The sequence below is a fragment of the Canis lupus genome, chromosome 22 (assembly GCF_003254725.2).
Source record: "Canis lupus dingo isolate Sandy chromosome 22, ASM325472v2, whole genome shotgun sequence".
Taxonomy (NCBI): Eukaryota; Metazoa; Chordata; class Mammalia; order Carnivora; family Canidae; genus Canis; species Canis lupus.
Genome location: NC_064264.1, coordinates 30,808,654 through 30,835,805, shown reverse-complemented (window position 1 = coordinate 30,835,805; position 27,152 = coordinate 30,808,654). Strand labels below are relative to the sequence as shown.

Sequence of the window (27,152 nt, the reverse complement as noted above, 5' to 3'; positions counted from 1 at the left end):
TTGGTTTATATTTTATACATTTAAAATGTAAGAGTGACTATGATTATCACCAAATCCTACTATATTTTTAATAATTGTTATCTTTTTTATCTTTTCAAAGGCTGTTAGTGACAATAGAAAAGATAGTGAATATCCCCAAATTGCATTTTTAAAAATTAGCAATAGATTCATTCAGATTCCTTGATGTTGTCTGTTTTGAAATTTTGATCTAATATTAACATGAAGTCATGGAAGCATTTGAGTAATTTTTAAACAAAGCCTGTGGTCTCTTAGAGAAACTATTTGACTTATTCAGAATAGTGAAGAACTAAGTATGATGGAGACTACCAGACATTGCCTTATACTCATTTTTCCCTACTTCATTTGGTAGTAGAGTTTTTGTTGGTGACATGACTATGCAGCTTAAGACTTCATTTTCCTGCCTCCATTGCTGCAAGATATGGCCATATGAATTAAAATGATTTGTGCTTTGGAATCATACTGTTAAAGGGAAGAGGAGTACTCTTCCATTTCCTTCTCTTCCTTCCCTTCCTTCCCAGCTTGCTCTCTGGAATCCATGTATGGGGGCCGGAACTAGTGATCATAACTTGGAAACCATGTATTGAGACTGGCAGAACTACAAGATAGAAATAGTCTGAGTCCCTGACACCATAGAACTGCCACATTACCTTCTTACAAGCAGATACTTGGCTGAGAGAGAAATAAACTTCTGTCTTGCTTAAGTCCTTGTTACTTTGGCTTTCCTTTTAACCACTGAATCCATAACCTGATTAATATAGTGAGAGTGCTTTTGGCCAAAAGTATAGAAAATCCATCTTTAATAGTTTAGGACTTCAAGAAGAAGCTGCCAAGACAGGATGTGATGTACAAAGAATAAGGGAAAAGAGCAGGAATAAGCACTGTCAGCCACATTGTGGGTCTCACCCCTGTGAGAGGCAGGAAGGAAGACCAAGTCTGAAGTGTTTACATTGAAGTGCAGTTCTAAAAAAAAAAAAAAAATGAAGTGCAGTTCTGAGAGAGTTTCAGGCAGGTAGTGGGGTGTCCTCAAGTTGAAGTTGCCTTTGGAGGAGCCCCAGATTGGGCAGGATGGTCCAGCATTACACCTTCACCATGCTCAGACATATGCTGGCAGCATCCTAGGGGAAGAATGGCCTCATGGACCCAAAGGGACAGCTTCTAAGGCTGTCAGCTATGCTCCCTGAAGCAGGTTTTCAAAGATCTAAGTGATCCACATACATGGCTGCCCCACCATTGAAATCAGCCTTACTGATCAAGTCTGGAAATAATATATAGCAACTTCAGGCCAGACTTGACTTACCAATTTATTTTGCCATAAGAGCCTTCTTTCTTTTGTGAATCTCCACTCTGCCTCATTCTCTCTTATAGTCAGTCGTAAGATACCTGCCAGAATCAATCAACTGGACATATATGGTTTCTCTTTTATATCCAGTGAATTACCCTAGTCATTAGATAAAATCCAGGATTTTTACTGTTCTGAGACTACCCCATTACTCTGGCAGAATGTAGTTATTGCCATTTATATGGTAAAAATAAGTGATTCTTTTTTTTTTTTTTAAGATTTTATTTATTTATTCATGAGAGACACACAGAGAGAGAGGCAGAGACACAGGCAGAGGGAGAAGCTGGCCCCAAACAGGGAGCCTGATGCGGGACTCGATCCTGGGACCCCAGGATCACGCCCTGGGCCGAAGGCAGGTACCAAACCGCTGAGCCACCCAGGGATCCCCCAAGACCAGTGATTCTTAATCCTGGCTGCACATTGGAATTATCTAGGGAACTTCAGGAATCCTATGCCTGGATTCTACCTCTAGAATTTCTAAGAAGCATATATTGAGATGTGGGGTTTGGGGTGGGAGGTGGATGGAGACAAGGGCAGTGCTGTATATGATCAAGAGTTGTTTTCCTAAAAGCTGTCCAGATTCTAATGTTCATCAGGATTAAGAACCACTCACTGTCTGTCCCTGAAGGGCAGGATCAGATCTATTTGCAGTGTACACAAAATGGGTATGTAATGGAATGTCCTTACTTTGATGAATGTTGTTGCTAATGAGAAGAGATGATTAAGTCATCATTGAGTTGAATTTCTCACTAAAAACATAGGTGTAACATACGTTTGATATTCTTGTCAAAAGAGTTATAAAGCTATCATAATCTTTTTTATTAAGTGTTTTATTTTAATTCTAGTTAGTGAACAAAAGCTATCATAATCTAAATGACAAATACTGTGTTTGGAAAGAGAGTAAATGGTCTTTGGCAGATGTAGTTAATCAAATATCACTGGATATGACATTTGGATATTGGGCGTGGACACAATAAAATATCAGTGGCTTACAAAGTTGAGCAGTTATTATCTCAGGTGTTAGAAGGCAACAGATAACTTTGCTTTATAGCTGAATGACATCAGTGATATGCAGAGACTGAGTCAGGCTTGTAATTTGGGGACGAATTTGGCAATTTTTCTATTTTTCACTGAGGCTCATGACACAGAAGAGGATTTATCATCATCATCATTGCTGTTATTTATTATTGTGTAGTCATGGTATAAGCTGATAAAGGTGCATTGCAGTTAGACATGAATGGACCATCAGTCATGTACAGCAACAGGGGGCACTTCTTCACACATCATACTTTGTACGTGGATGCCATTCCACAGAAAATAAGTGGCAAATTACAGTATCTCATGGTCTCTACTGAGTGGGAGGGAAATACTGAAAATCATGATTATAGTCAAGTCACAGCTCTGAGCTTAACTGTGTAATATAAAGAATGAACAGCATAAGCACAAGATTCTGCTACACTACATTGAGGTGTAATGGCTGTTGAAAGAAAAGTGCTCTTGTCAGTTTTTAAAATAAAGAGGTTACCTAAAAACATTGTCTCATATACCTGGTTATATCAGTGAGCACCATCTGTTCATTTGCAGTGACTTGCTCAGGTGACGGTATTATAACAATATGCTGAGTATTTTGAATTTATCATTTTCACAAAAGTATAATAGGTTTAAATTATTTAAAAAAATACATCAAGATTTTCTGGTGAGGTTTGCTTTAACTGCTCAAAGTTGTTCTTTTCCCACAGATATATTTCCATTCCTGGTCCCATTGATTGAGTTGGAACTGGAAGGTTGTGTTGTAGCATATGGTATAGGGAGAGCTAAACTGGGTAGCTCGGTGAAATAATGCCTACACACTATGCCTGGTGTATTAGACAGAAAATAGCTAAAACCATTTCAGTTAATGTAACTACTCTAGTTACCCTGTTTGTCTTGACTCGTGTGAGACTTGGAAAGCAGGACACAAGAACTGTGATATTAATTTAGAAATCAATTGGCCATGTAACTGGAGCAACTAGCCCCAGGAGGAACAGAGCATGTGTAGCATACATGTTATCTACCACAAAAACATTTAATAGATACTTAGTTAAATATAAAGTGTATGGTTGAGAGGATATTTTTTTAAAGTTTCTAGTAATCAAGTGCTTTTAACTGGAATTTATTGTTATAGCACAAAATAATGTATGATTAATGGAAGGTCAGTATTGTATTATGCATGGTGGCAAAGATTAACAACATGTTATTGATGGTCTCCTTACTTAATGTATTATTATCTTGGCAGAATGACTGAGTTCATTCTCTAGTTTGGGTCCTGATTCTATCACTTGGTGCCTATGTGACCTTGGCCAAATTACTTAACTTTGCTTTGTCTCCATTTCTTCCTCTGTTTAATTGGAGTAAGTATATTTCGCTCAGAAAGTTCTTGTAAGAATTCAGGAAGACCATGCTTGTCATTTACTTATTATTAGCACAGGGCCTAGTCTACAGTAAGTCCTCAGTGATGTTTTGTGCTGCTTTTTAAAGTGAATGTCAAAAGGCTTATGAGAGCTTTTATACATTCACTCATGGCATGAGTCTACTAACCCTCCCTTTGGTTTGTTTTTTTTTTCAATATGCTTCTAAATGTCTGAATTTCACTTTTTTTTTAAATACCATTTTCAATAAACCTTAACCTGGATATTGGCAGAGAGATTACAGTTTAGATGCTTTTATTCTATTTTCTAGTAGAATTTTGGTCATAGTGTTTTTATTTCATCTTTTTTTTTTTTTGCTAGACTGTCTTCATTCTGCATTAATATAGTAACCAATCATAGAATCTGGAACCATTTAGACAAGGTTGAAATCTTTGCTTCATCTCTTACCAACTACATGACTGCAATTTACTAGGCCATACTTTAAATACCCCATAGGATTGTTGAAGAACTAATGCAGTGTATTTAAAATGCCTGGTGTGCCTACTATGCATGCAAACATACACATGTAATTTCTCTTTTTTATTCTTCCTGCGTTTTCAAAATAATTTAATAAATGAGTTCACTGATTATAGGAAGAATTCAAAGACTATATTAGAAAGTATGCCAGTAGCTCTTGGGAAAATGCTTTAAGCTCTTAAGATCTATCCATAGAGTTATTTTAATAATCAGTGATATATTTTATGTAAAGGTGCTCTGCAGACTATAGACAAGTTAACTGTTATAAGAACGTTCCTTTTATTCTTTGCTGCTGGACATTTAGAGAACACTCGTTTATCATATAGCCCTTTGGGCCACTGTTTTTTGGCAAAACTCCCCATACCTCGGAGTTGAAAACCATTTACCTTTCACTACTATTCTTGACCATATTATTCCATCCACAAGTTAGAAAATATTACTCTTTTGAGGAGGCCATTCTGCTCAACTCCCTTTTTATTACCTACCATTCAGTTGTTGCCTTTCATTCACAAATTTAGTGTCTGTTTCACAGTGTTTTCTGATTCTGAGTCTTGTCACACTCATGATTGATTTTTGTATCCTTGCCAGTAGTCCCATACAGTAAACTTTACTTCCGCATTCATAGCGGTTACCTCTAGGACCCATCTTGGATCCAACGCAGCTCCAACTCTGAATTCTTAATAAATACCTCATAATCTGATGATAATTTCTTCTTCTCTTACTTAGGTTTACTTTACTTGGCCTTTGACTTTATCAGTACTTCATTCCCCACTGCTCTTTACATTTTTACTCTCTTCCGCCCTTTTTACTTTATTTTCTTCCCAAGTTAGAGATTGTTATTTATTCTCTTCACCTAGACTCTTACCAGTAACCTCAATTTTCTTGCCCTCTTAGTTCCAGTGCTAGGGCATGGCAAAACTTCCAGCATGAATCAATCTATCCATGTTTTCCACTGTCTAGCCTAGGCTTCTGGAAAAAAAGTAAGTCACCATACATGTGCAGATTGTTACCTGATTTCCAGGTTCAACCAGGTCTTCTACAGTGAGCAATCATTGTTCTGCTTTGTAGTTTTGAACTATCTGGTTTAACACCTCTTAAGAATTTGATGAACGATGTGAGGTCTCTTCAGAACAGTAGATATAAGAATATACACATAAAGGTTAGCTTACAAATTCAGCAGGTTCACAGATCTCCTGAAACTCACTCCATAAACTTACTAGAAGTCCTCTAGATCTGGGTTGAAAACTCCTGGTCTGCATATTGATTGTTCCATTTCACTACCAACCTTTTTCTGTAATCTTCAAATTCTCTGCTTACCCATTTCCTTCTTTCTTTCAACACATGACTTCTGTTCACATCACAGCAAAAATAAAACCAGGTGGGAAATTCTTCTGCCCACCAACTCAACAAACCTACCTGCAACCATACTGCTTCTTTGTTCCTTATTCATTTTACTTTGAAAGAGGGACCTGCCCTCATCCATGGTATGAAGCCTACCTACCTTTTCCTTAGGGATCTAGCTCTATTTTTTTTCTCCCTCAACTACATTTTTAGTCTTTTAATCCCCACTCATGCTTTTAAACTTACACAAATCTCTAGCATCTTAAAAAGACCAAAGCCTCATTAAGCTTCATTTTCTCTTTAGCTGTTAGTTCTCTTTGCTTTTTCTTTTTTTGTGCAGATTCTTGAAGGGGTTTTGCATAGTCTCTGACCCCACTGTTAGCTCTTCATCTGCCAGTGCTGTGCCTATTTTCCACCAAAGAGACCTTTTTCTTGCTAAATCAAGTTGTCATTTGTATGTGTATCTAGAGAGTTTAGCAAGTTGTCATTTGTATGTGTATCTAGAGTGTTTAGCATGTACATTATTTTCCCCTTCTTGAAACCTTCTCTTCCAATGACTGTCTTTATACCACATTTTCTCAGAGTTCGTTCTTCCTCTTTGTTATGTCTTGGATTGCTGTGAACTCTTCCTCTGTCTATACCTGAAATGTTAGAAGAAACTCATAATAAAAATTAAGATCTCTTCTTTTCTCTAATTGTCTTCTTAGATCTCATTCATCTTCATGGTTTAAATGAATGTTACCACCATCTACCTAGTTGCTTAATAAGCAGAATACCTTCCTGCCCCATATTAGTCACCTTCCAAGTCTAGTTGTAACTCCCCAGATTATTGCAAAATTTTCATGACTAGGTTTCCAGCCCTTTCCAACTCACTTTTCATTGCAGCCTAAATAACCATTAGAAAATATATTTTATATAATTTTTTTTTTAATTTAAAGTATCATGGGGCATCTGAGTAGCTCCATCGGTTAAGCATTCTACTCTTGATTTTGGCTCAGGTCATGATCTCAGAGTTGTGAGATTGAGCCCTGTGTCAGGCTCCACACTGAGCATGGAGTCTGCTTAAGATTCTCTCTCTCTACCTCTGCCCCTCTTGCCTGCTTATGCGCTCTCTCTCTCTCCAAATAAATTAAATTAAAAAAATTTAAATTATCATAATTTTCTCTAAAACAGAGCTCTCCTATTACACGTTGACTATTTCTACAGTGATTATACTAATTATAGATAATGATTACTAAAAGTGGTTAATAAATGCTTAATAAAGTCATATGAGGATGGACACAATGGTTAACTGTGTGCTAGACACTGATCCAAGTACTTGACATATATGAGCTTCTTTATTGTTCATAGGAACCCTACAGGGTAGGTACTATTTAGTATTATTCACCATGTTTATAGAAGAGAAACTTAAAATACAGAAAGGATGAGTACCTTGTTCGTAGTCTTGGTTATAGTGCTGTTGTGTGGTGGAGCCAGGGTTTATACCCAGGCAGTCTGGCTCTAGAGTTTGAGTATCCAGCCGCTGCTGTAGTGCCTCTCATCATACTGTATACTGATTTCATTAACCACTATGTTAAAATCTAAAATTATAGCTCAGTAAAAAAAAGGTAGAAAAAGGATATAAAGTTGATTGTTTTGTATAGCTCCTGGATTGAATTCCTGTTAAAGTCATGTATGATTTTTATTTCATCCAACAAATATTTATAGAGATCTCTAACATGCCATTGCTATAAAAGGTAATTATTTTTTTCCTTTCAGAAAAAATAAAAATTATGTGTCCAAAAGTAGAGAAGTAAATTCAGAGAATCTTTTTAATAATCTTTAAAGTCATTAATAATCTTTTTCATCTTTGTATATCTGACATCTAGGATGGAGGCAGGCAGATAGTACCTCAATAAATATTTACTAAATATACTCCTAGTACCTTTTAGCTCTTCTATTCTTTATTGCAATGTTTATTTATTGCTTTTTATTTCAGTTGAGTCTTGTAAGAAATTGACTTAATTTTTTTTTTTTTTTTTAACCTAGGGGATGTCCCACTCTTGTTCAAGCATTGCCAGGCCCTAGCACACAAGTTACTGCAGGCAGCAACCACACGGCAGTACTTTTAATGGATGGACAGGTCTTCACATTTGGAAGTTTTTCTGTAAGGAATTTTTAAGCATTAATAGTATTGAATTGTACCACTGTCTTATAGTTTGTCTGTGTTGGCCATTTTTTCTGGTTTCGGTTAAATTCTTGTGTATAATTACTGCATACGCCTATTTCCTGTCTCCACATCCAGCACACAAGACCTGAATGATATTACTATGAAATAATTTTCTTCTCTTGCATAGTATTAGAATATTGTAAACTTACTAGCTGCATTAGAATTTTGACATATTTATTCCAGGTCAGAATCCTTTAAGCTTTCAGTAGAGCCAATTCTGTCATTTGAAAGCTTATTTCTCAAATAGTTTGCAAAGATTCATTTTTTCTTAACATATAGAACTGTTTCTAACATAGCACTTCTTAAAAGCCTTAAAAAGTTTTCTTATTAGATTTGTTTAAAATTATAGTTTCCTTTTTCCTCTCGTTCTCTCTGTTTGCCTGTTTTGCTCTCTTTCTCTTTTTGCCAAAGCTTGAAGAGTGAAAATGCTCTGAGAATTTGGTATAGCCCAGGCATAGTAGAGGTCAAAGAAAAGCCCCATAAGACTGTGTTAATAAGCCTATACCATCTCTGACATGGGTAACTTCAGAACTCTATAACCTAAGTCTCTGGGATGTAATTTGCAACTATTGATTTTTTAAAAATGTAAATGTGAACTTTAAGAAAAAATCTTTTAAATTACAGAAAGGTTGTAAAAAGTAAGAATAATATGTAGAACACCTATATACTCTTGAACCAGATTCACTTATTGGTAACATTTTGATTTGCTTTGTCACTTGCACATGTGTGCTCTTGTTCTCTCTTAAGCACGATGTGTGTACTTTTCCTAAATTCTTTAAGAATAACTTCGCATATATTAAGATTCTTTACTCCTGAATACTTCAGTTTGTATTTTTTTTTTTGATTGATCCAATAATTATTTTTTGGCATTTTTTGGTCTCATCCAATCTAAGATCAGGTATTGCATCTGATTGTTATGTCTCTTTAGGCTTCTTTAATCTGTACCATTTCCACACCTTTTCTTTGTCAATGATGGCATTGACATTTTTTATTTTTATTTTTTTATTTTTTTAATAAAATGGTCCTTGTTTTTGTTTCTCTGATTAATTTCCTCATGTTTAGATTCAGGTTATGCATTCCAAGCCAAAATGCTATGTAAGTGATGTTATGTTCTCCTCAGGCATCACACCTAGGCACAAAATGCCCACCTGCCCCTCATTAGTGATGTGATTTTTGATCACCTAGAAAATGCTGTTGAATTGATTTTGCTACTGCATAATTAGTATTTTTTCTCTTGAAACTAATAAGCAGTTTATGGGTTGACTCTTTTAATAAGACAGTTTTAAGACACCTGCTTCTCATACAATTTCCTCCTAGATTTAGATTCCTGTTCTTGCCTAAATGAGTCTTTACTACAATTGCAAAATGATGATTTTCCAACTCCAGCACCCTCTCACATTTACCAGGTGGCCCTTTGCATTTTATTGTAAGCAGTAGCCCTTCTTTTTTTTTTTTAATTTTTTATTTATTTATTTATGATAGTCACACAGAGAGAGAGAGAGAGAGAGAGAGGCAGAGACACAGGCAGAGGGAGGAGCAGGCTCCATGCACCGGGAGCCCGATGTGGGATTCAATCCCGGGTCTCCAGGATCGCGCCCTGGGCCAAAGACAGGCACTAAACCGCTGCGCCACCCAGGGATCCCAGCAGTAGCCCTTCTTATTTGTTTGGCACAGATGCATGTATTTTTATTTTCTTCATTACTGTCCTTAATTATTTAGATGCATAGATTGTCTTAGATTTCATCAGAGTCCCTTTCAGCTGACTCCTGTGTTCTTATGACATGAGCCTTCATTTGGGGGGCACTTCTTTACTTCCTGGCATAACAAATTATTTCAGGCTTCTCTGTATTGGTCCTAGATTCAGCTGTTTCTCCAAGAACAGGGGATCTTTTTAGTGGGGAATATATCTCCAATACACATATATGTGCATATATATGCATACATGTATGTATTTCAGAAATCATAAGACCACACCAGTACTTCTAATTCCAGTCCATACCCACAGTCTTTCTTACCTTGACCCATTCCATGTTTGTTTCCTTTCTTCCTCAGTAAGATTTATGGCTTCTAACAATATCAGTGCATTTATTTCTCATTCACTCAGTCCTAGAATTTGGGTAAATTAGTTTTATACTTGCTTTATCCACACCACTATAAAACAAACTCACTAGCAGGAGTTCAGGATTTGTCTGTCACTCTTGCTCCTGCCTCCTCTCACCTGTGTTCTTTCCCCACAGCTTAAGGTATATAGTCAAATACAGTGTTTGTAAGTTACTTGGGTTCTTTCCCCATACCCCATTTCAGTAGAATTGTTATTCCTTTGGAATGGAGTTGGAGTCATTTGTTTTGGTTTGCCTTTTTTTTTTAATTTAAAAAACTTTAGTTAATATTAATAAGAATAGGTACAAATAACAGATTCCTGTGAAGAGCAACAACAGCTAAGGATCACCCTTCTTCCCCTTGTCCCTGCAAACAAGCACTTTTATAGGTCTCTTTGTCTCACTGGATCCTGGGGCAGAGGTTCATCTCTGTAAAGTGAATGAGATCTGATGTCAGGGTTTAGGGGAGAGAGATGACCTTTCAACATAGAGATAACTTTGGCCTTGAACAATGAATGAGGCTCCCTGGGAGTGCCAGAGGGAGGGCAGGGAAGGAGCAGAGTCAGAGGACCCTTAACACAGTGGTGTTCCTCTTCTCCCTACAGTAACAGTCTTCCTAGCCATTCCTGGGCAGAGACACTGGTTAAAATGCTGATGCCTGACATATCCTGTCCTCTTTGAACTCTCAGACTTCCAAGGAAAGGGGCTTCTGGTCCAGTGCACTGTTTCAGTTTGTTTCTTTTAGGATCCCTCCTCTCATATCCTTAGATGTAATTTTATTTTTTTTGAATATGTAGAACATTAACGTGTTTCCAAAAATTAAAGTTACACAAATAGTATACTCGGTGGAGTGTCATTTCCTCCCATATCCCCTTTACTCCATGTTTGTAAGTAATGAACTTCATTGTTTTCTAATTTATCTTCCTGTGTGTATTGTATACATACAGGTGTGTGTGTATATATATGTGCACACGTATAATTATGTTTATTTTTAAATAAAATCTTTATTTTTCAAAAGGTAGCATTTTATATATGCTCTTCTGCACTTTACCCTTATCATTTTACTGTATCTCCTAGAAATCATTCTGTATTAGTTTGTAGAGATCTTCCTTATTCTTTTTTTTTTATATCTGCCTGGTACCCCTGTGCATATGTACTATATTTAGTCAATTTCTTATGCTTGGATATAAGTACTTTACAATATTTTACAATGAAATCAACACTGTTAGACATGTATCGTTAAGGCAAATTTCTAGAGGTAAGATGGCTGGGCTAAAGGTTAGTGCCTATGCAGTTTTGTGGGATGTTAATAATTCCCTTTATTTTTGCATTCTCACTGGCAATGGTTGAGAATGCCTGTACCTCCACAGCCTTGCCAACAGAATGTGCTGTCATACCCTTTTAATTTTTATCAGTCTCATGGGTGAGAAACGGTCCTGCACACTTTGAAGCCTTTTCATGTAGCTGGTGCTATGAACCTTTATTTCAGATTTTGACTTTAAGAGTTAGGTTTTCTCTTTGGGAGATGATTTCACCAGTGCTTTTTCGAAATCCTCTCTATGCTCTGTTCTTCTTCATAAGCTCCCCTTTTGTACTTCCACCTTCTGCTTACAGTTGCACTTCCAGAGAGAAGACTTGGAATCTGGTTTCTTCCCCTGGTTACAGGTGACTTAAATAGGTCATCAGATCTGCTGTTTCCTAAACTGCTGAAGACTTGGGTCATGTGTGGTTTTCTTTGCCCCGTGTGTGTTGATTTTCTTGTTTTGTTTTGGGGAGTATGTGAATGGTGATATTTGAAATCAGACAGCCATTACTGTCCTCTACCCCCAGAGGTCCTAGTTGTGAATTTTTATTTAGTAAATTTAGTAAATTTAAATAACCACATTCGGAATCCCATGGGGCTGTCCAGGCATCTGTCATATTTTTGCACTGCTTTTCTTTACATTAGTTCGTTGATAGTAAGGAAATAGATATTTATTGCAGTACTCAGTGACAAATAGAATTATCTTTCTTCTAAATATTCAAAGTATATATGATACACTTCCTCACTGTTCACATTTTTATGCCTTTTTTTTTTTTTGTCAAAAAATAAGGACAGACATTGAAAGAAGCTGAAAATTAACATTGAAATGTTTTGGCTGCTTCTCTGTTCATGTACTTGCCACTTTTCCCTCCCTGAGTTCAGCCCAGGGCTTGACACTCTATTGCGTTTACAGTCACTTTGTGTGCTGTATTTTCTTCAAGGTATCACTCCTTGAAGGAGTGATAGAACACACTAGAAATCTGATAGTAGGGTGAGTTTAAGCAGGCTCTTTGCAGTGTTCCAGGCTCCCTTGTTCTTCAGGTTTTTTGCTGATGGTTTCTCATACCCATTACTTGCAGATGACCCTGGATGCCATGATACAGCATTTTCTGCCTTCCAGGCAGTTTTTGGAAAGAGGGAGTGCTTTGGGAGGGGAGGGTGAGCTCATAAACTAGGATAAATGTTTACCCATCCACCATTAGTATTTTTTTTTATAGCTGCTAGCTTAATGAGAGACTATCTGTTGTTTTTTAAAGAAATTAAACTCTTACCTAACCTACTACCTATAGATAGCCATAGTTTTTAAATGAGTTAACATTTACTTAAGACATTATATCTTACTATTGATTATGCTATTTATCTTAAAACTTAAATAACTTACCAACATGTGATCATGTGTAAAATATGTAATTTTCTAATTGTATTCCCAGTTGTACTATTTATTATTTTGGCCTTTACCCAAATATTTTCAGACTGCATAATTTTAATAGTGACTTTATAAATTAAGTACTGTCAACTTAAAATATCAAAGTGATTTTTTTCAATGATTCTTTTTTAAAGAACAATTTGTAATACTAACTTTTTAACATTGTGTATTTATTATACTTTTCATTTAAATGTAGGTGAAGACAGTATTTCAGGGAGACTTCTTGCATGGAAAAATATTTCAGCTTTATTGTTATTGTTAAAATAATACACTTTGTGGTTTATTAGTGGGGAAGTCCCTAAGAATTAATAGAAATTATTTTATTCCTTTATAAATTTTGATCTAAATTTCACATGAATTTCATTAATTAAAAAAGTACTAATAATTATAAAGAGTAATTTCTCATAGAGCTGTTTTTGTCTCCTTAATTTTATTAAAAATTATAGATTATTTATCTAGTAATATTATTAATATGGCTTATTTAATTTTTTAGAAAGGACAACTGGGTAGACCAATTTTGGATGTGCCATATTGGAATGCAAAACCAGCTCCCATGCCTAACATCGGATCAAAATATGGAAGAAAGGCTACCTGGATAGGTGCAAGTGGGGACCAGACCTTCTTACGCATTGATGAAGCACTTATTAATTCTCACGTGCTGGCTACATCAGAAATTTTTGCCAGTAAACACATAATAGGTAATACCCCAAGCAAATAGATGTTCTTCCCAAAATCTTTGTTGTGACTGATAGTAAATAGTTCATCTTTCCCTATCATTAGATATATAATCTTAGAGCTTTTTGTTTTCTATTTGAGAGAATATTGAGAAGCTTCTAAATTTCTGTGTTTATATGAGTATTTATTAGCTATTAGCTAGAGAGTGGTGGAAACGTGAGCTAAATTGTAGTAGGATAAAACCTGTATTGAAAGGAGGAATTTTTCTGTATTGATTCTTATTAAATAAATGGTAGAAATTAATTTTTATTAAAGGTTACTTAAGTCAGACTTTGAAGTTCCATCTGTAGGCATCACTCTATACTTGTGTGTGTGATATCATAAATGATTACATATAGTGTTACATATAGTATAGAAATTAAGAGCATATGTTATGAATTTAGAAAGCCTGAGGTTTTGATCCTAATTCTATTACTTAAAAGTTTTTAATTAATTTATTTAGGCCTTAGTTTCTTCATCTTTAAAATGGATATAATAATAATAATAATACTTAGAAATAATACCTACATTCTAAGCTGCAGCAATACAAAAAGGTAATGCATTTTTTAAGATGGATAATATCTTTTCCCAAGGCTTGGTACCTGCTTCTATATCAGAACCTCCTCCATTTAAATGCCTTCTGATAAATAAAGTCGATGGGAGTTGTAAAACTTTTAATGATTCTGAACAAGAGGACCTGCAAGGATTTGGTGTGTGTCTTGATCCTGTGTATGATGTCATTTGGAGGTAAGCTCTGTTTATAAAATAGAGTAGTAAACAAATTCTGATCAAATTATACTCTTGTGGTGATACAAAATTCATATTTTATTCCATTATCCTGACTTCTGGCTAGACATTTTGTCCTTTGTCTTTTTTAGTAGGGTACTTATATTTTACAGCTATCAAGGATACTACAGATTCACTATAAGCTTACTTTGACTTTCCTTCCTGCCAGAGTCTGCTTCCTTTTGTATTCTTAACTTCTCCTGAGTAATTAGAAACTTGACATCTATATAAAAGCAAATAAATGTTAAGAATAGCAATTTTATTTCACACTTCAAAATTTACACAAATAGCACATGAATATGTGTGTGTGTGTGTGTGTGTGTGTGTGTGTGTTTAAGCAAAGCAAAAATACAGCAATTGTGTGGGCCTTCTTTAGATGTTTTTCTTCCCCCATAACACATCCTACTGACCTTCTCTAAGGGTCACAAGTATTAAGTTTGGTTTATATTGTTTGACACTTTTTTAAAATGCATTTTTTCTACATATAAGAACATACTCATTTTAAAAGGTTTTTTTTGTTGTTGTTAAACAATTTGTAGATCTTTGCAAGTCAGTATAGTAAGAACTATTATGTATAATGCCAGAGTAAACACACAAACACATGTATATATGCACACAGAGTTTTGTACTGATAGGAGTGTATTCCTATTAAGATAGCTTTCAAGAAGTGGAATTGCTGAGTCAAAAGGTAGGCTCACCGAATTGTGATACCTACTGCCAAATTGTCCTCCGGTTCTCACCAACTGCTATGAGAATCCATATTTTCCCATGCTGTCAGCATCAGTATACAGTACTATTATTATTTTTAATTTTTACTGTTTTAATTTTAGCCAGTAAATATTTACATAGATACTATATGGTAAGTAAAGATTGATTCAAGTGAGTAAGATACATGTAAGATTAGATTCCCTTGCTCTTAGGGAGGTCGTCTTTTTTTTTTTTTTTTTTTAACAGAGATACAGACTGTATGAGAGCCAATAAATAATACATTTTATAGATCTTGCTTAGCATCATTAAGGAAAAAGGGGGTGGTGTGATTGAGGTTAACAGCAATGACCTATATCTTCCATTCAGTGGAGACAGTAGAAGTTAAGACCTTAAAGTATAAGAAAGAACCAGGCATTTGAAGAGTTAGGCAAAGTTTTCTGAGCAGGGACAGCTTAGTAGACCCAAATGGCTTTTGATGCAACAGCCTGGTTAGTATTTTAGGAATTTGAAGAAAGCCAGTGTGGTTAAAGTATCATGAGTGAGTGGCATGAAATAAATTCAGGGGCATAAACAGGGCTAGGACTTGCAGGACTTGGCAGACTAGATTAAGGAATTTGAATTATCTTCAAAATAGGAAGTTTTGTCATATTTTGAGTTGGGAATTAACACTAAGAAATTATACATGTGTGGAAAATAAATGGGAATGGGGCAAGACTAGATGTAGGAGGTTCCTACAGCAATACAAGGGAGAGACGATGGCATGAAACTTAGGGTCATGGTGGGGAAGATGGAGATGAGCAGTCAGCAGCATATATTTTGGAATAGTGCCAATAAAACTTGCTTATATTGGTAAGTGATTAAGGAAAGAAAGTAGTCAAGGATGATTCCCAGTGTTCTGATTTTGGCATTTGAATAGACATTAGTGGCATTCACTGAGCCAGGAAGTGCAGAGAAAGGAACAGATTTTGTCAGGATTTCTGTCTTTGACATGTTAAGTTTGAGTTCTAAGCAAAATGTTAAGCAGGCGGTTAGATAAGTGAGCCAAGCTCAAAGAGGACTGATCTGGACTGGGAATATAAATTTGAGAATTTTTAGTTTATATAGGTGTATCTAAAGCTATGGTATTGAACAAGATCACCGAGACAGAGAAAATAGGTTGAGGAGAGTCCTGAACTTAAAAATTTAGAAGTTAGATGAGATAGGAGGAACTAGTCAGGAGACTAGAAGGGGCAGCTAGTGAACTATGGGAAAAAGCAAGAGGGTGTGCTGATATAGAAGTGAAAAAGGGAGTAGGTCAAAAAAAGAGTGTTTTCAATGGTGTTTGATATTGCTGAGGGCTTGACTAAGTAGATGACAAAAAATTCTAATAGGGTTAGCCACTTAGAAGTTATTTGCAACTTTGAGAATAATTTCATGAAAGTGTTAGACGTGCAAACTAGATTGGTGTGGTTTGAGGAGTAAATGGGGATTTCCACTTCTGGCAGTTTGGTAAACTAAATACTTCAAAGGGGGCCCTATGTTTAAAAAAAAAAAAAGTTTATGTTTTCTTCATTGGCTTGGCACTTAGCCAAGATGTAGCTAATATACTGCCCATGTCTCCCACCCCCACTTCAAAGAAAGAAAGCCAGCATAAAAATAAAAATCATATCTCATGAGGTGACCCTGGAGAAGTAAGCACTCAGCACTATAAACACAGGATTTCCCTGAGGGCAAATACTGATAAGCAGTGATGCCATTTGGAAAATAAGCATTGTGCCAACTGCGAGGTGAGAGAGATGGAAACTGATCCTGAAACTCTGTTAAGATTCTAGCCTTGGAATGATGCTAAAGTGGGATCAAATAGGTAATACCCCTGTGTCTCCAGCAGAAGGCAAGTGTAAATCATCTTTAGAGAAAACTCCTCCTCTATATAGGCTCATAGGTTTTTGATGAATTAAGATTCCACAAATATGAGTGCAAAATCTAAAATTGCTTAACATACAAATAATATCACTGTTAGTAAATTCAGCAAAAGACAAGCAACAGGATCAGTTTCAGATCTAGAAAATAACAGAAATAATAAATTATGTGTATATGAACTATTTAAAAAGTCAGAGATGAAATTGAGGAAGTAAAAGAAACTCATAATGAGACTCAAAATGATGAGGCATATTTGAAAAACAACCAAGCAAAACTTTTATAAATGAAGAATAGTATTTTTTTAATATTTTATTTATTTATTCATGATAGACAGAGAGAGGCAGAGACAGAGGCAGAGGGAGAAGCAGGCTCCATGCTGGGAGCCCGACATGGGACTCGATTCCGGGACCCCAGGATCGCGCTCTGGGCCAAAGGCAGGCGCCAAACCGCTGAGCCACCCAGGGATCCCCTGAAGAATAGTTTTTTATACAAATGCATGAGTAGATCATATTTGAACAGTTGAGAGGAGATTATAAAAATGCCAGAGACAATATTAAAAATATGGAGGTGATTTGAAGAATATAATGAAAAGATCTAATAGACTTCCAAGAAGGAAATATTAGAGGTTAGAGAAAATAGAGGAGAAAGCAATATTTGAAGAGATAATGCTTGAGTGTTTTCCAGAACCAATAAAAGGATTTAAATTCACAAATATTAGAAATTATGCATTTCCATTATCTACAGTCAAGAGACATTGTAGTGAAATTATAAAACACTAAAAACCAAGAGAAAAAATCTTAAAAGAGAAAAATAATCACATACAAATAAACCAGTTAGATTAATAGATTAAATTAAAAAGCAATAGTACATTTATATTAATTCCACTCATTATAACAAGTACTTTCATAGAATTTATTCTGTGCCAAGTATTTAAGTTTAAAATGAAAAAACCATAAAATATAACCATTTCTAAGTTTACAATTCATGTGTTAAGTATATTCACGTTGTTTTTTGTTTGTTTGTTTTTTTAAAGATTTTATTTATGTATTCATGAGACACAGAGAGAGAAAGAGAGGCAGAGACACAGGCAGAGGGAGAAGCAGGCTCCATGCAGGGAGCCTGACGTAGGACTCCATCCCGGGTCTCCAGGATCACCACTGAGCCACTGGGCTGCCCTATTCACATTGTTATATAATAGACCTCTAGAATGTTTGTATCTTGCAAAATTGAACTCCATAGCCAAAGAACAACTCCCCATTTCTCCCTCCCTCCAGCCTGTAGCTACCACCATTCTACTGCCTATGAATTTGACTACATTTTATATATAAGTGGAATCACAGTATTTGTCTCTTTTGTGACTAGCTTATTTCACTTAGCATCATGTCCTCAAGATGTATACGCATTGCAGCCTGTGACAGAATTCTTTCCTTTCTAAGAGTGAATAACATTCCATTGTATGTTTCTTCTGCATTTTATTTATCCACTTATCCATCTATGGATGCCTCTTGGCTACTGTGGATAATGCTGCTTTGATTGTGAGTGTGCAAATATCTCTGCAAGGTTTTCCTTTCAGTTCGTTTGGATATGTAGCCACAAGTGGGATCATTGAATTTAAGTACTCTTATATTTAATAGGTTTGGATCATGAAGCACCTTAATTGAGAAGACCATCCTTAATAAATGAATCTGAATATTAGCTATATCTGACACAGACCAGATTTTCAAAAGAATCAGTGTTTTCTGTGTAGGCATACCAGTTGTGAAAAATATGAGGATTTTGTTCTTCCTTCCTATCTACTCTTATACTTAGGCTTTAGGAGCTATGTATAAAATTATCCACAGCAGCATTTTTTTTTGTAATGGAAAATTGAGTGGTTTTAAATATTTTGCTATCAGTGATAGAATGGACAGATAATTAAAATGTAGTCACATGAGCTATTAATACTTTACAACAAGAATGAATGAACTTGTAGTCATATGCCACTGTAAAAATACATTGTAAGAATATTGTATTGTTTGAAGAAAGCTAACCACAGAACACATAAAGTGTATATCCTGTTCATACACAATTAAAAATGTGAAACTTAAATAATACACAATTTTGATATAAATATAAAAAATCATAAAAACAAAGGAATGATAAACTTTTAAAAATCAAGGTAATTGGGGATCCGTGGGTGGCTCAGTGGTTTAGCACCTGCCTTGGCGCCCCGGGCGCGATCCTGGAGTCCCGGGATCGAGTCCCACGTCAGGCTCCCAGGAGCCTGCTTTTCCCTCCTCCTGTGTCTCTGCCTCTCTCTCTCTCTGTCTCTCTGTCTCTCTATCATAAATAAGTAAATCTTAAAAAAAAATCAAGGTAATTGCTACCTTTGAAGGAAAAGGAAAGAAATTGGGTAGGGAGGAAGAGCCAGGGTACTTAAAAAATAGCAGTAATGTTATTTTTACTAATACACATTATACCATTATTCTTCATACCTTTTTTTGAAAATATTTTTTTACTGTTCTTTTGTGTGTACCCTGTAGATGATAAAAACAACTTTTCCAAAAAGAATTCATAGCAAAAAAACCATGGTAAAGAAGTGGAGGCAGCCTTTAGAGAATTTTTTATGGAAGAGATATGAGATAATGGTTGGATAGTACTGTGGGTCCCTTATGGTTTACTGTTTATTTAGTTTTAGTTTGAATAGCTACATACACTTTACCGTGTTTCTTTCTGAAAACAGCATTCCAGGTCTTTTGCCCACTTCGATATTGAATTATCTTACTGGTTTGCAGGAGCTCTTATACATTGTGGATACTGTTGTTTTGTTTTATATGTATGTTTCATATATTTTCTTTCAACTTGCCCTTTGTCTTTAAACTTTATTTATGGAATTTTTGTTGTACTGAACCTTCATATGTATATGCATCATGTGTACTGTTGATCTATTACTCATAAAGTATCATGATCTGTAGTACTATTTCACTTATAGTGACATAAATAATTTTATTTACATATTTAGCTCAGATAAAGAAAATAATGAGCTACATTTTGTCCTCTTTAATCTGACTATATTGTCTTTATATCATCAATTATACTTTAGAAATTTTTTTTTCAATGAAACTATATGTTGAAGTGCTATGATTATTCTTTGTTGAAGGTTTCGACCGAATACTAGGGAGCTGTGGTGTTATAATGCAGTGGTTGCTGATGCAAGACTTCCCTCTGCAACAGACATGCAGTCCAGATGTAGTATTCTAAGTCCTGAACTTGCCTTACCAACAGGATCAAGGGCTCTCACCACCCGATCTCATGCAGCTTTGCACATTCTAGGTAGGATTCCTCTTTGATAATCAGCTGATTTTCATTAATGTGTGCTGAGAATTTTTTTAAGGAATATTTAGATTTGTGTTTTATTTTCTCAAGTGTGTTAAACAACGGTATGCTAAGTGCAATGTAAGTTAAACTCTCTAACTTAAGAGAGTTCATTGTCAATCCCACAATGAATAATACGTTAGACTTGAACCAACACAATTCATATATGCCCAAATATAAAGCATTCCTGAATGTAATTTTCTAGCAGGCAAATTTTTTAATAATGTTTTTGTTCAGCTTAAATATATAGATTTTAGAGATGCAGATAGAATATTCAAATGTATAATTATAATATTTAATTTACATACATTATTTTAAAATGACAAATTCTAAATATATATATAATTATGAATTTTATACATTATTACTTCTGTCTCTTTTTATATAACACAGCTTTCCATAGCACATCAACTTCACTTTAATTTGTAATATAACATTTTTTTCAAAATATATATATATTGTTCGTGGAAATTTTATACCAATCCATGTAATTACTTGTTGCTTTTAAAAAGGATCCTTAAAAAGGCTCATTTGTGCTTATCTAAAATTTGCAATTGTGAAATCATATTCCTAAGTATAATTACTAGATCATACATATAATTCCTTACTTCTTTTCTTCAAATTTCATCTAGTAATCATAGTAAACATCCAAAACTCATATTGATTAAGGTTCTCTCAGGCTGCTGTGTCTTCCTCAGATAAAACTTTAAGAATCTACAGTAATTCAGAATTTCATAAAAGGAGGAACCTCGTAAAGGCTCAAAGATTGAGCAATGCCAACTTTTCAAAGATACAGTTTTTTGGGAAACATAGAATGTGTTTAAATATGATAATTACCCAAGCAAAGGAGAATTCTTATTGGTTTTAAATATCCTTTCATGAAACAGTGTTTGAAGCTTGGAATACATTTATTGAGCACACTCAGAGTTTATTATTTTAATTTATTCTCTATAGCATCTTATACCATCAATATAATGGGAAATTTTAATTTCACAGAGTTAAATTTTTGTTTGTTTGTTTTTAGGTTGCCTTGATACCTTAGCAGCTATGCAGGATTTAAAAATGGGTGTTGCAAGTACAGAGGAGGAGACTCAAGCAGTAATGAAGGTTTATTCCAAAGAAGATTATAGTGTAGTAAACAGGTTTGAAAGTATGTATATTTATGTTTAGGAAATATTGTCTTATATGTTAAATATAGAAGTATATAGATAGATTTTTACTACATGAATTATTAATTGTATCTTTTAGGTCATGGAGGGGGCTGGGGTTACTCTGCTCATTCAGTAGAAGCTATACGTTTTAGTGCTGACACTGACATTTTACTTGGTGGCCTTGGTCTGTTTGGAGGTAGAGGAGAATATACTGCTAAAATTAAGGTAAGCAGTTTGTTGATACTGTTGCCCTTTTTGTTTAAAGTTAGCTTTGACTTAGTTTGTGATTTTATATTATATAATACATAATAAAAAAGGACTTGGGAACATTGCTAAAATGTAATACAATAATACTAAATTATTGGCTCATTAGAAAATAAAAAGTCAAGATAGAAGGTAATGAATGGAAAATGATTTTCTAATATAGGCTGAAAAAGACTAAAAACCCATCTTAATTCTTTGTGAACTTCCTAGTGATCTAGGTACAGCAGTACTTTTTTGATTTGCCTCGTTTTTATTAGCCACTTTTGATGGGGGCACAGCTGTTTTGATGCAGGGGCATTTTGATGTAGCTTTAATAGTTTTTAGCATTTTTTATGCCAAATACTGTATAAGACATGATCAATCTAAAAGGGGAATCAGGGATGAAGTGAGAGATGGAATGTATGGATTTCATTGGGTAGACAAAAATAATTAAAAAAATCCTCAGTTTTCTAAACCTGTTCATCTCAGAAAGGGTCTGCAATTATTCGAAGCCAAGGATGTGCTCGCTCTTTGAACATTCACCAATACTCAAATGTTCCACTTCTCAAATTAATACGATTTTGCCTTTGAAGTAAAAGAGAGCAGTGCCTCAGTGGCTCAGTTGTTTGAACACCTGTCTGACTCTTGGTTTTGGCTCAGATCATGATCTCATGGTTGTGAGATCAAGCTCCAGAGTTGAGCTCTGCACTGGGGATAGAGCCTGCTTAAGATTCTTTCTCTATCACTCCGTCTGCCCCATTTTCTGTCCCCCAACTCCGCTCGTGTGTATAAGCATACACATTCTTTCTCTCAAAAAAAAAAAAAAACCTATAGTTTGTGTCTTAGTTTCAGTAGCAAGTTTCATTAAAAATTCTCAATTAGATGCTATCTATTTAGGAGATCTTCTCTTTTCTCAATAATATCTAAAAATATGTTAAAACTCTCTTACTGTGATGGTTTTTGAGGACACTCCCCATAGAGGCCAAACCAGAACTGACAAACTTTTAAAAATATTTGCTTATTTCTGGCTATAATTGGAAAATACATGCTAAAGAAATAGAGATAATACAGAAATTAAGAAAGAATTGGAAGTCCCTAAAGTTATATAGAGGATAGGGATGGAATAATAATTTTGAAAACTTGTGGCATAGGTAGTTAGGTACAAACATACATACGTAGGAAGGAAGAAAGAAAAAGGAAAATAAAACCATAGTTTTGGGCTTATTTCAGAGCAGCTACTTTCAAAGGGTTATTTGAAGATGTCTTGATTAGAAGTCAAGATAGAGAAGCAAACTCAATGAGTAATATAGTGCTAGTTGTCAGTGTCTAGTAAGTTATCAAGAAGATACATTTTTTTTCTGTCCCTGAAAGGTTTTTTTGCTTTGTTTTGATAATATTGAATACCACCGTGGTTCTTATCACCAGTAGTTGTGTTACAGTAGTATATAGGCCTTTCATAATGCTCTTTTTATATTGAGTGTAATTTTTTCCAAGTCTTATTAAACCACCCTTATTTCTCCCATTCCCTGGAAGTCAACTTGCCTTTGAAATTCAGTTATTAATGAATAGACTAAGGTTTTCCAACAGAAGTCTTTTTGTCTTCCTTCCGCTCACCACTGCGAGGTATACATTTTTTTTCCCTAGCAGTAAATATCTTTTTTGTTTTGTTTTGTTTTCATCTCTTGTTTTTTCTTCTTATAGGTTTGTCCTCTTCTACCTGGCTACTAGATGTTGAGAGTTCTTTTAGGCCCAGCTTTAGCCCCTATTTTTTCACTTTGTATTTTCTCCTAAACATTTTCTAATAAGCCTGAAGTTTTAAATAGCTGTCAGCATACCATGATGCCCAAATTTAGATCGCCAGCTCAGACTGCTTCTTTGACCCATTTTCATGTAAAGGCTTTAAAGGCATGACGGTTGTTGGTCTTTATATTGCAACTGAATTCATGCTCTTTCTCAGGACCTGGCTCTCTTCCAGTGGTTCATCTCTTGAGTAGTACCATCCACCATATGCTTATTACCCTAAGGCAGAAACCTAGACATCTTTCTTGATGGGTCCTCTGTTATCTCTTTCCTCCTGCTGGAAGACTCTTCCACTACTAACTACTCTGGGCAAAAGTATTTGTGTACTTGTCTTGGACTAGCCACCTAGCTAGGCTCTGTACATATTCTTAACTTTCTATACTTTCTATTTCCATTCTCTCTCTTCCCATTCCTTCTTGAACCTACACTAATCAGGTTTGTGCCCCACCAACCTACCAAAACTGCTGTTGTCAAAGGTGTGAGTGACTTCCTATTACTGAAGCCAGCGGTCAAGTCTCAGTCTTCATCTTCCTTAACCAGTTGACATAATTTAATCCTGTGAACCCGTTCTTTTAAATACTGTCTTCATTTGACTCCCTAGACACCACACTTGGTTTCCTTCTGTGTCACTGACTGCTCTTCTAAGTCTCAGGTTGCCTATTATCATCTTCCTAACCTCTGCATGTTGGAGTGCCAGAACTCAGTCTTCTTGGACACTTTTAAAAGTCTGCTTATCCCCATAGTGGTCCAGCCATATGGCTTTAAGCACTTTCTCCTCTTACTACTAAACCTCCAAAGTCATATATACAGCTGCCTACTTCACTTCTCCGTTTGGATAGCTAATAGGCATTTCAGATATAACATATTCAACACTAGGCTTCTGGTGATCTTTCTAAACCTGCTGTTCTCATATTTTCCCCGTCCCCGCTAACTGACTGAGAATAGAGTTAACTTTATTATTCTAGCTGCTTAAGCCAAAAATCTTGGAGTCATCATTGCCTTCCCTCTGTCACACCCCACATCCCCTTCAGCAGCAAACACTATTGGCTGCACTTTGGAAATAAATCCAGGATCTAATGAATTCTAAAAACTGTCCCTAGTACCAAGTCGGTCTAAACCATAGCCATTCTCACCTTATTTATTACAGTAGTCTCCCAACTTGTATTATGCTTCTGTCCTTGTTCCCCTTTTGTCTGTTCTCAATACAGCAGAAATTTTCGTAAAATGTACACCAGAGTATGCCACTCCTTTCTGTTCAGATTCCTATAGTGTTGCCTTATATTAGGTTGAGGAACAAACAAGCCAGGCATAGTCAAACCTCAAGACTTTTGCATTGGCTACTCCATCTGACTACAGCGCTTTACTTCAATACCTGTGTGATCACTTTCTCATTATCTTCAGGCCTTGACTCTCTGGTGAACCTATTTAAAACTAAATCCTCTGCCTTACCACAACTTAACTTCCAATAGCCCCCATTTTTTTGTTGTGGTGTTCACACCTGTATGCGTATTGTCTAAAATTGTGCCTGGCACACAGTATGTGTTGAGAAATACTTGTTGAACATAAGCAGGGGAGCCAGGTTAGGGGGAACTCCTTAAGGACCTTTATGTCTTGTTACAAAGAAGGAAATGAGAAACCATTGAAGGATTGTAAATTAAAGAAGTATTCTAATCAGATATTCATTTTAAAAAGAGTACTAGGATCATTAAAAACAAAACCGCTCAGTTTTATGGAATATGGACCAGAGCAAAGAGAGATTAAAGATAAGAGTGATGAGTTCTAGCTAGTAACAGCATGCTTGAACTGACAAGCTTTGGTACCAGCAGTAGAATAGATGTACTAATGGCAGAAAGATACAGAAAAAAGGATTATTCCCCGTTTTTTATCCGAGTGAATAGGTAAGTGATAGTCCCATTAATCAGAACAATGCAAGCAGGGGTAAGGGGAGTGAGTCCCTTTAGAACTAGTGAGATCCAACTGGTGGGGGGTGAGGGAATGCAGTGACTGTTAAGAACAAGATCTGAGCTGGGGATAGATTTTCAAATCATTAGCATATAATTGAAAAAATGAGACATCTAACATAGAAATAGTCCAGTAAATTTTAATGCTTCCTTCTCTTCCTCCTTAGTGTTTTTTTTTTAATTCTTCCTTGTTTTTTTTTTTAATTTTTTTATTTATTTATGATAGTCACAGAGAGAGAGAGAGAGGCAGAGACACAGGCAGAGGGAGAAGCAGGCTCCATGCACCGGGAGCCCGACGTGGGATTCGATCCCGGGTCTCCAGGATCGCGCCCTGGGCCAAAGGCAGGCGCCAAACCGCTGCGCCACCCAGGGATCCCCCTCCTTAGTGTTTTATCTGCCTTTTTTGCAGTTCACCTACTAGAATTCTCCAGAGAAATAAAGGTCTTTATATGTATTGGTCCATTTTTAAAGAAAAAAGATCTCTTCCTGATAATTCTCCCTTATTTTCACTTAATTTCATCACTTTTCCTCTTTGATGTCTTCTGTCTTATCCTTTTCCCAGACTGTCTGGTCCTCCTCTTGTTTTATGACCATTTTCTTTCATATCCTTCATCTCTCCTTTTCCTGTGCTGTATTTCTTTGAGCTACTTTTTGTTACCTATGTTTTTAAGGATCCTTATCTTCTGCTATTCCTCTCTCTCTCCATAGCTAACATTTTTGTAGCCTTTATTTCTGGGTATTTTTCTAAGTGTTTCATAAGTATTACTTCATGTAATTCTCACAATTACTATGAAGTAGGCGTTGTTAGTAGTCATCTTTCTTTTATGGATGAAGAAACTGGATCCCAGATCTCACAGCTTATAAGTGTTGAAACAAAATTCTTCCTCATTTGAAAGCTCACTTAGATAAAATGCATTAATTGAGTTCTCTCACCTCCTTCAGATACTTATATTTGGTACAGAACAAATTGGAGCATTTGCTATAAATAGACAAATATATAAATAAGGAAAACAGATTTACATAGACCATAAGTTTCTTAATTTAAATATATAGGTTTGTGTATTTAACATTAAAAAAGCAGGCATTCTGGTTTTTACATTCTGCAGTGTCCAGCGTATTATTGGAAACATCAAAATTATAAACATATTATTCAGCAGGTTTGCATGAGTGAGTGATTTGACATGTGTTTTTCTCCTTTCTCCAGCTGTTCGAGTTGGGTCCTGATGGAGGAGATCATGAAACCGATGGAGACCTTCTTGCAGAGACTGATGTGTTGGCTTATGACTGTGCTGCCAGGTAAAGATTTCCTCATTACTCAGAATTCTGAGTCCTCATACACTTACTATGAAAAATTCATAGTAAGTGAAGAGACATAAAAAGGATGTTTTAAATAATCTGTGATCAGATGCTTGAGAAATTAAGTTGTATATTAGTATACAACTAAAAAAATAATTTTTTTAATTAGTGTTGCAATTAACGGGGCTGCATTAAAACTAATAGTATCTATATTTGTCTATAAGATAAATTGTTTCTCCATCAAAGATGAAAAAATATGTATATTTTGTACACTTTGGTTTTCATGCATCACTTAGAGAACACCTACTGTGCTAGCTTTCTAGTAATCTCATGTAATTATTTACTACCTGTATAGCACTATGTATACAGAACCGAATAGTCATAAAGGGCCATAATTCAGATCACTTGTGTGTCCTGACACCATGCCCATAGTATGTGTGCTTGGTTATAACACACTTCGGGAGATGGTCAGCTTTTACTGAAACCCCTTAGGAGGTTACCAGAATCTGGATGTTTATTTATAAAGCTTCATTAAAAGTAAGAAGAGAATTAGATTTTATCAGCCTTCTCTGTGTAAT

The 27,152-nt window shown here is 35.5% G+C and overlaps 1 protein-coding gene across 14 annotated transcripts in view; it reads left to right on the top strand.

Moving 5' to 3' along the window:
• MYCBP2 (MYC binding protein 2) overlaps positions 1–27,152 on the top strand; it is a 258,985-nt gene that overhangs the window by 92,099 nt on the left and 139,734 nt on the right. For all 14 annotated transcript variants that reach the window (XM_035704586.2, XM_049099236.1, XM_049099235.1 and 11 more), the window contains 7 exons: positions 7,654–7,771; positions 13,156–13,360; positions 13,970–14,123; positions 19,909–20,081; positions 21,148–21,273; positions 21,372–21,499; positions 26,483–26,574. In XM_035704586.2, coding sequence (XP_035560479.2) covers positions 7,654–7,771; positions 13,156–13,360; positions 13,970–14,123; positions 19,909–20,081; positions 21,148–21,273; positions 21,372–21,499; positions 26,483–26,574 — 996 coding nt within the window. The remainder of the gene's footprint in view (positions 1–7,653; positions 7,772–13,155; positions 13,361–13,969; positions 14,124–19,908; positions 20,082–21,147; positions 21,274–21,371; positions 21,500–26,482; positions 26,575–27,152) is intronic.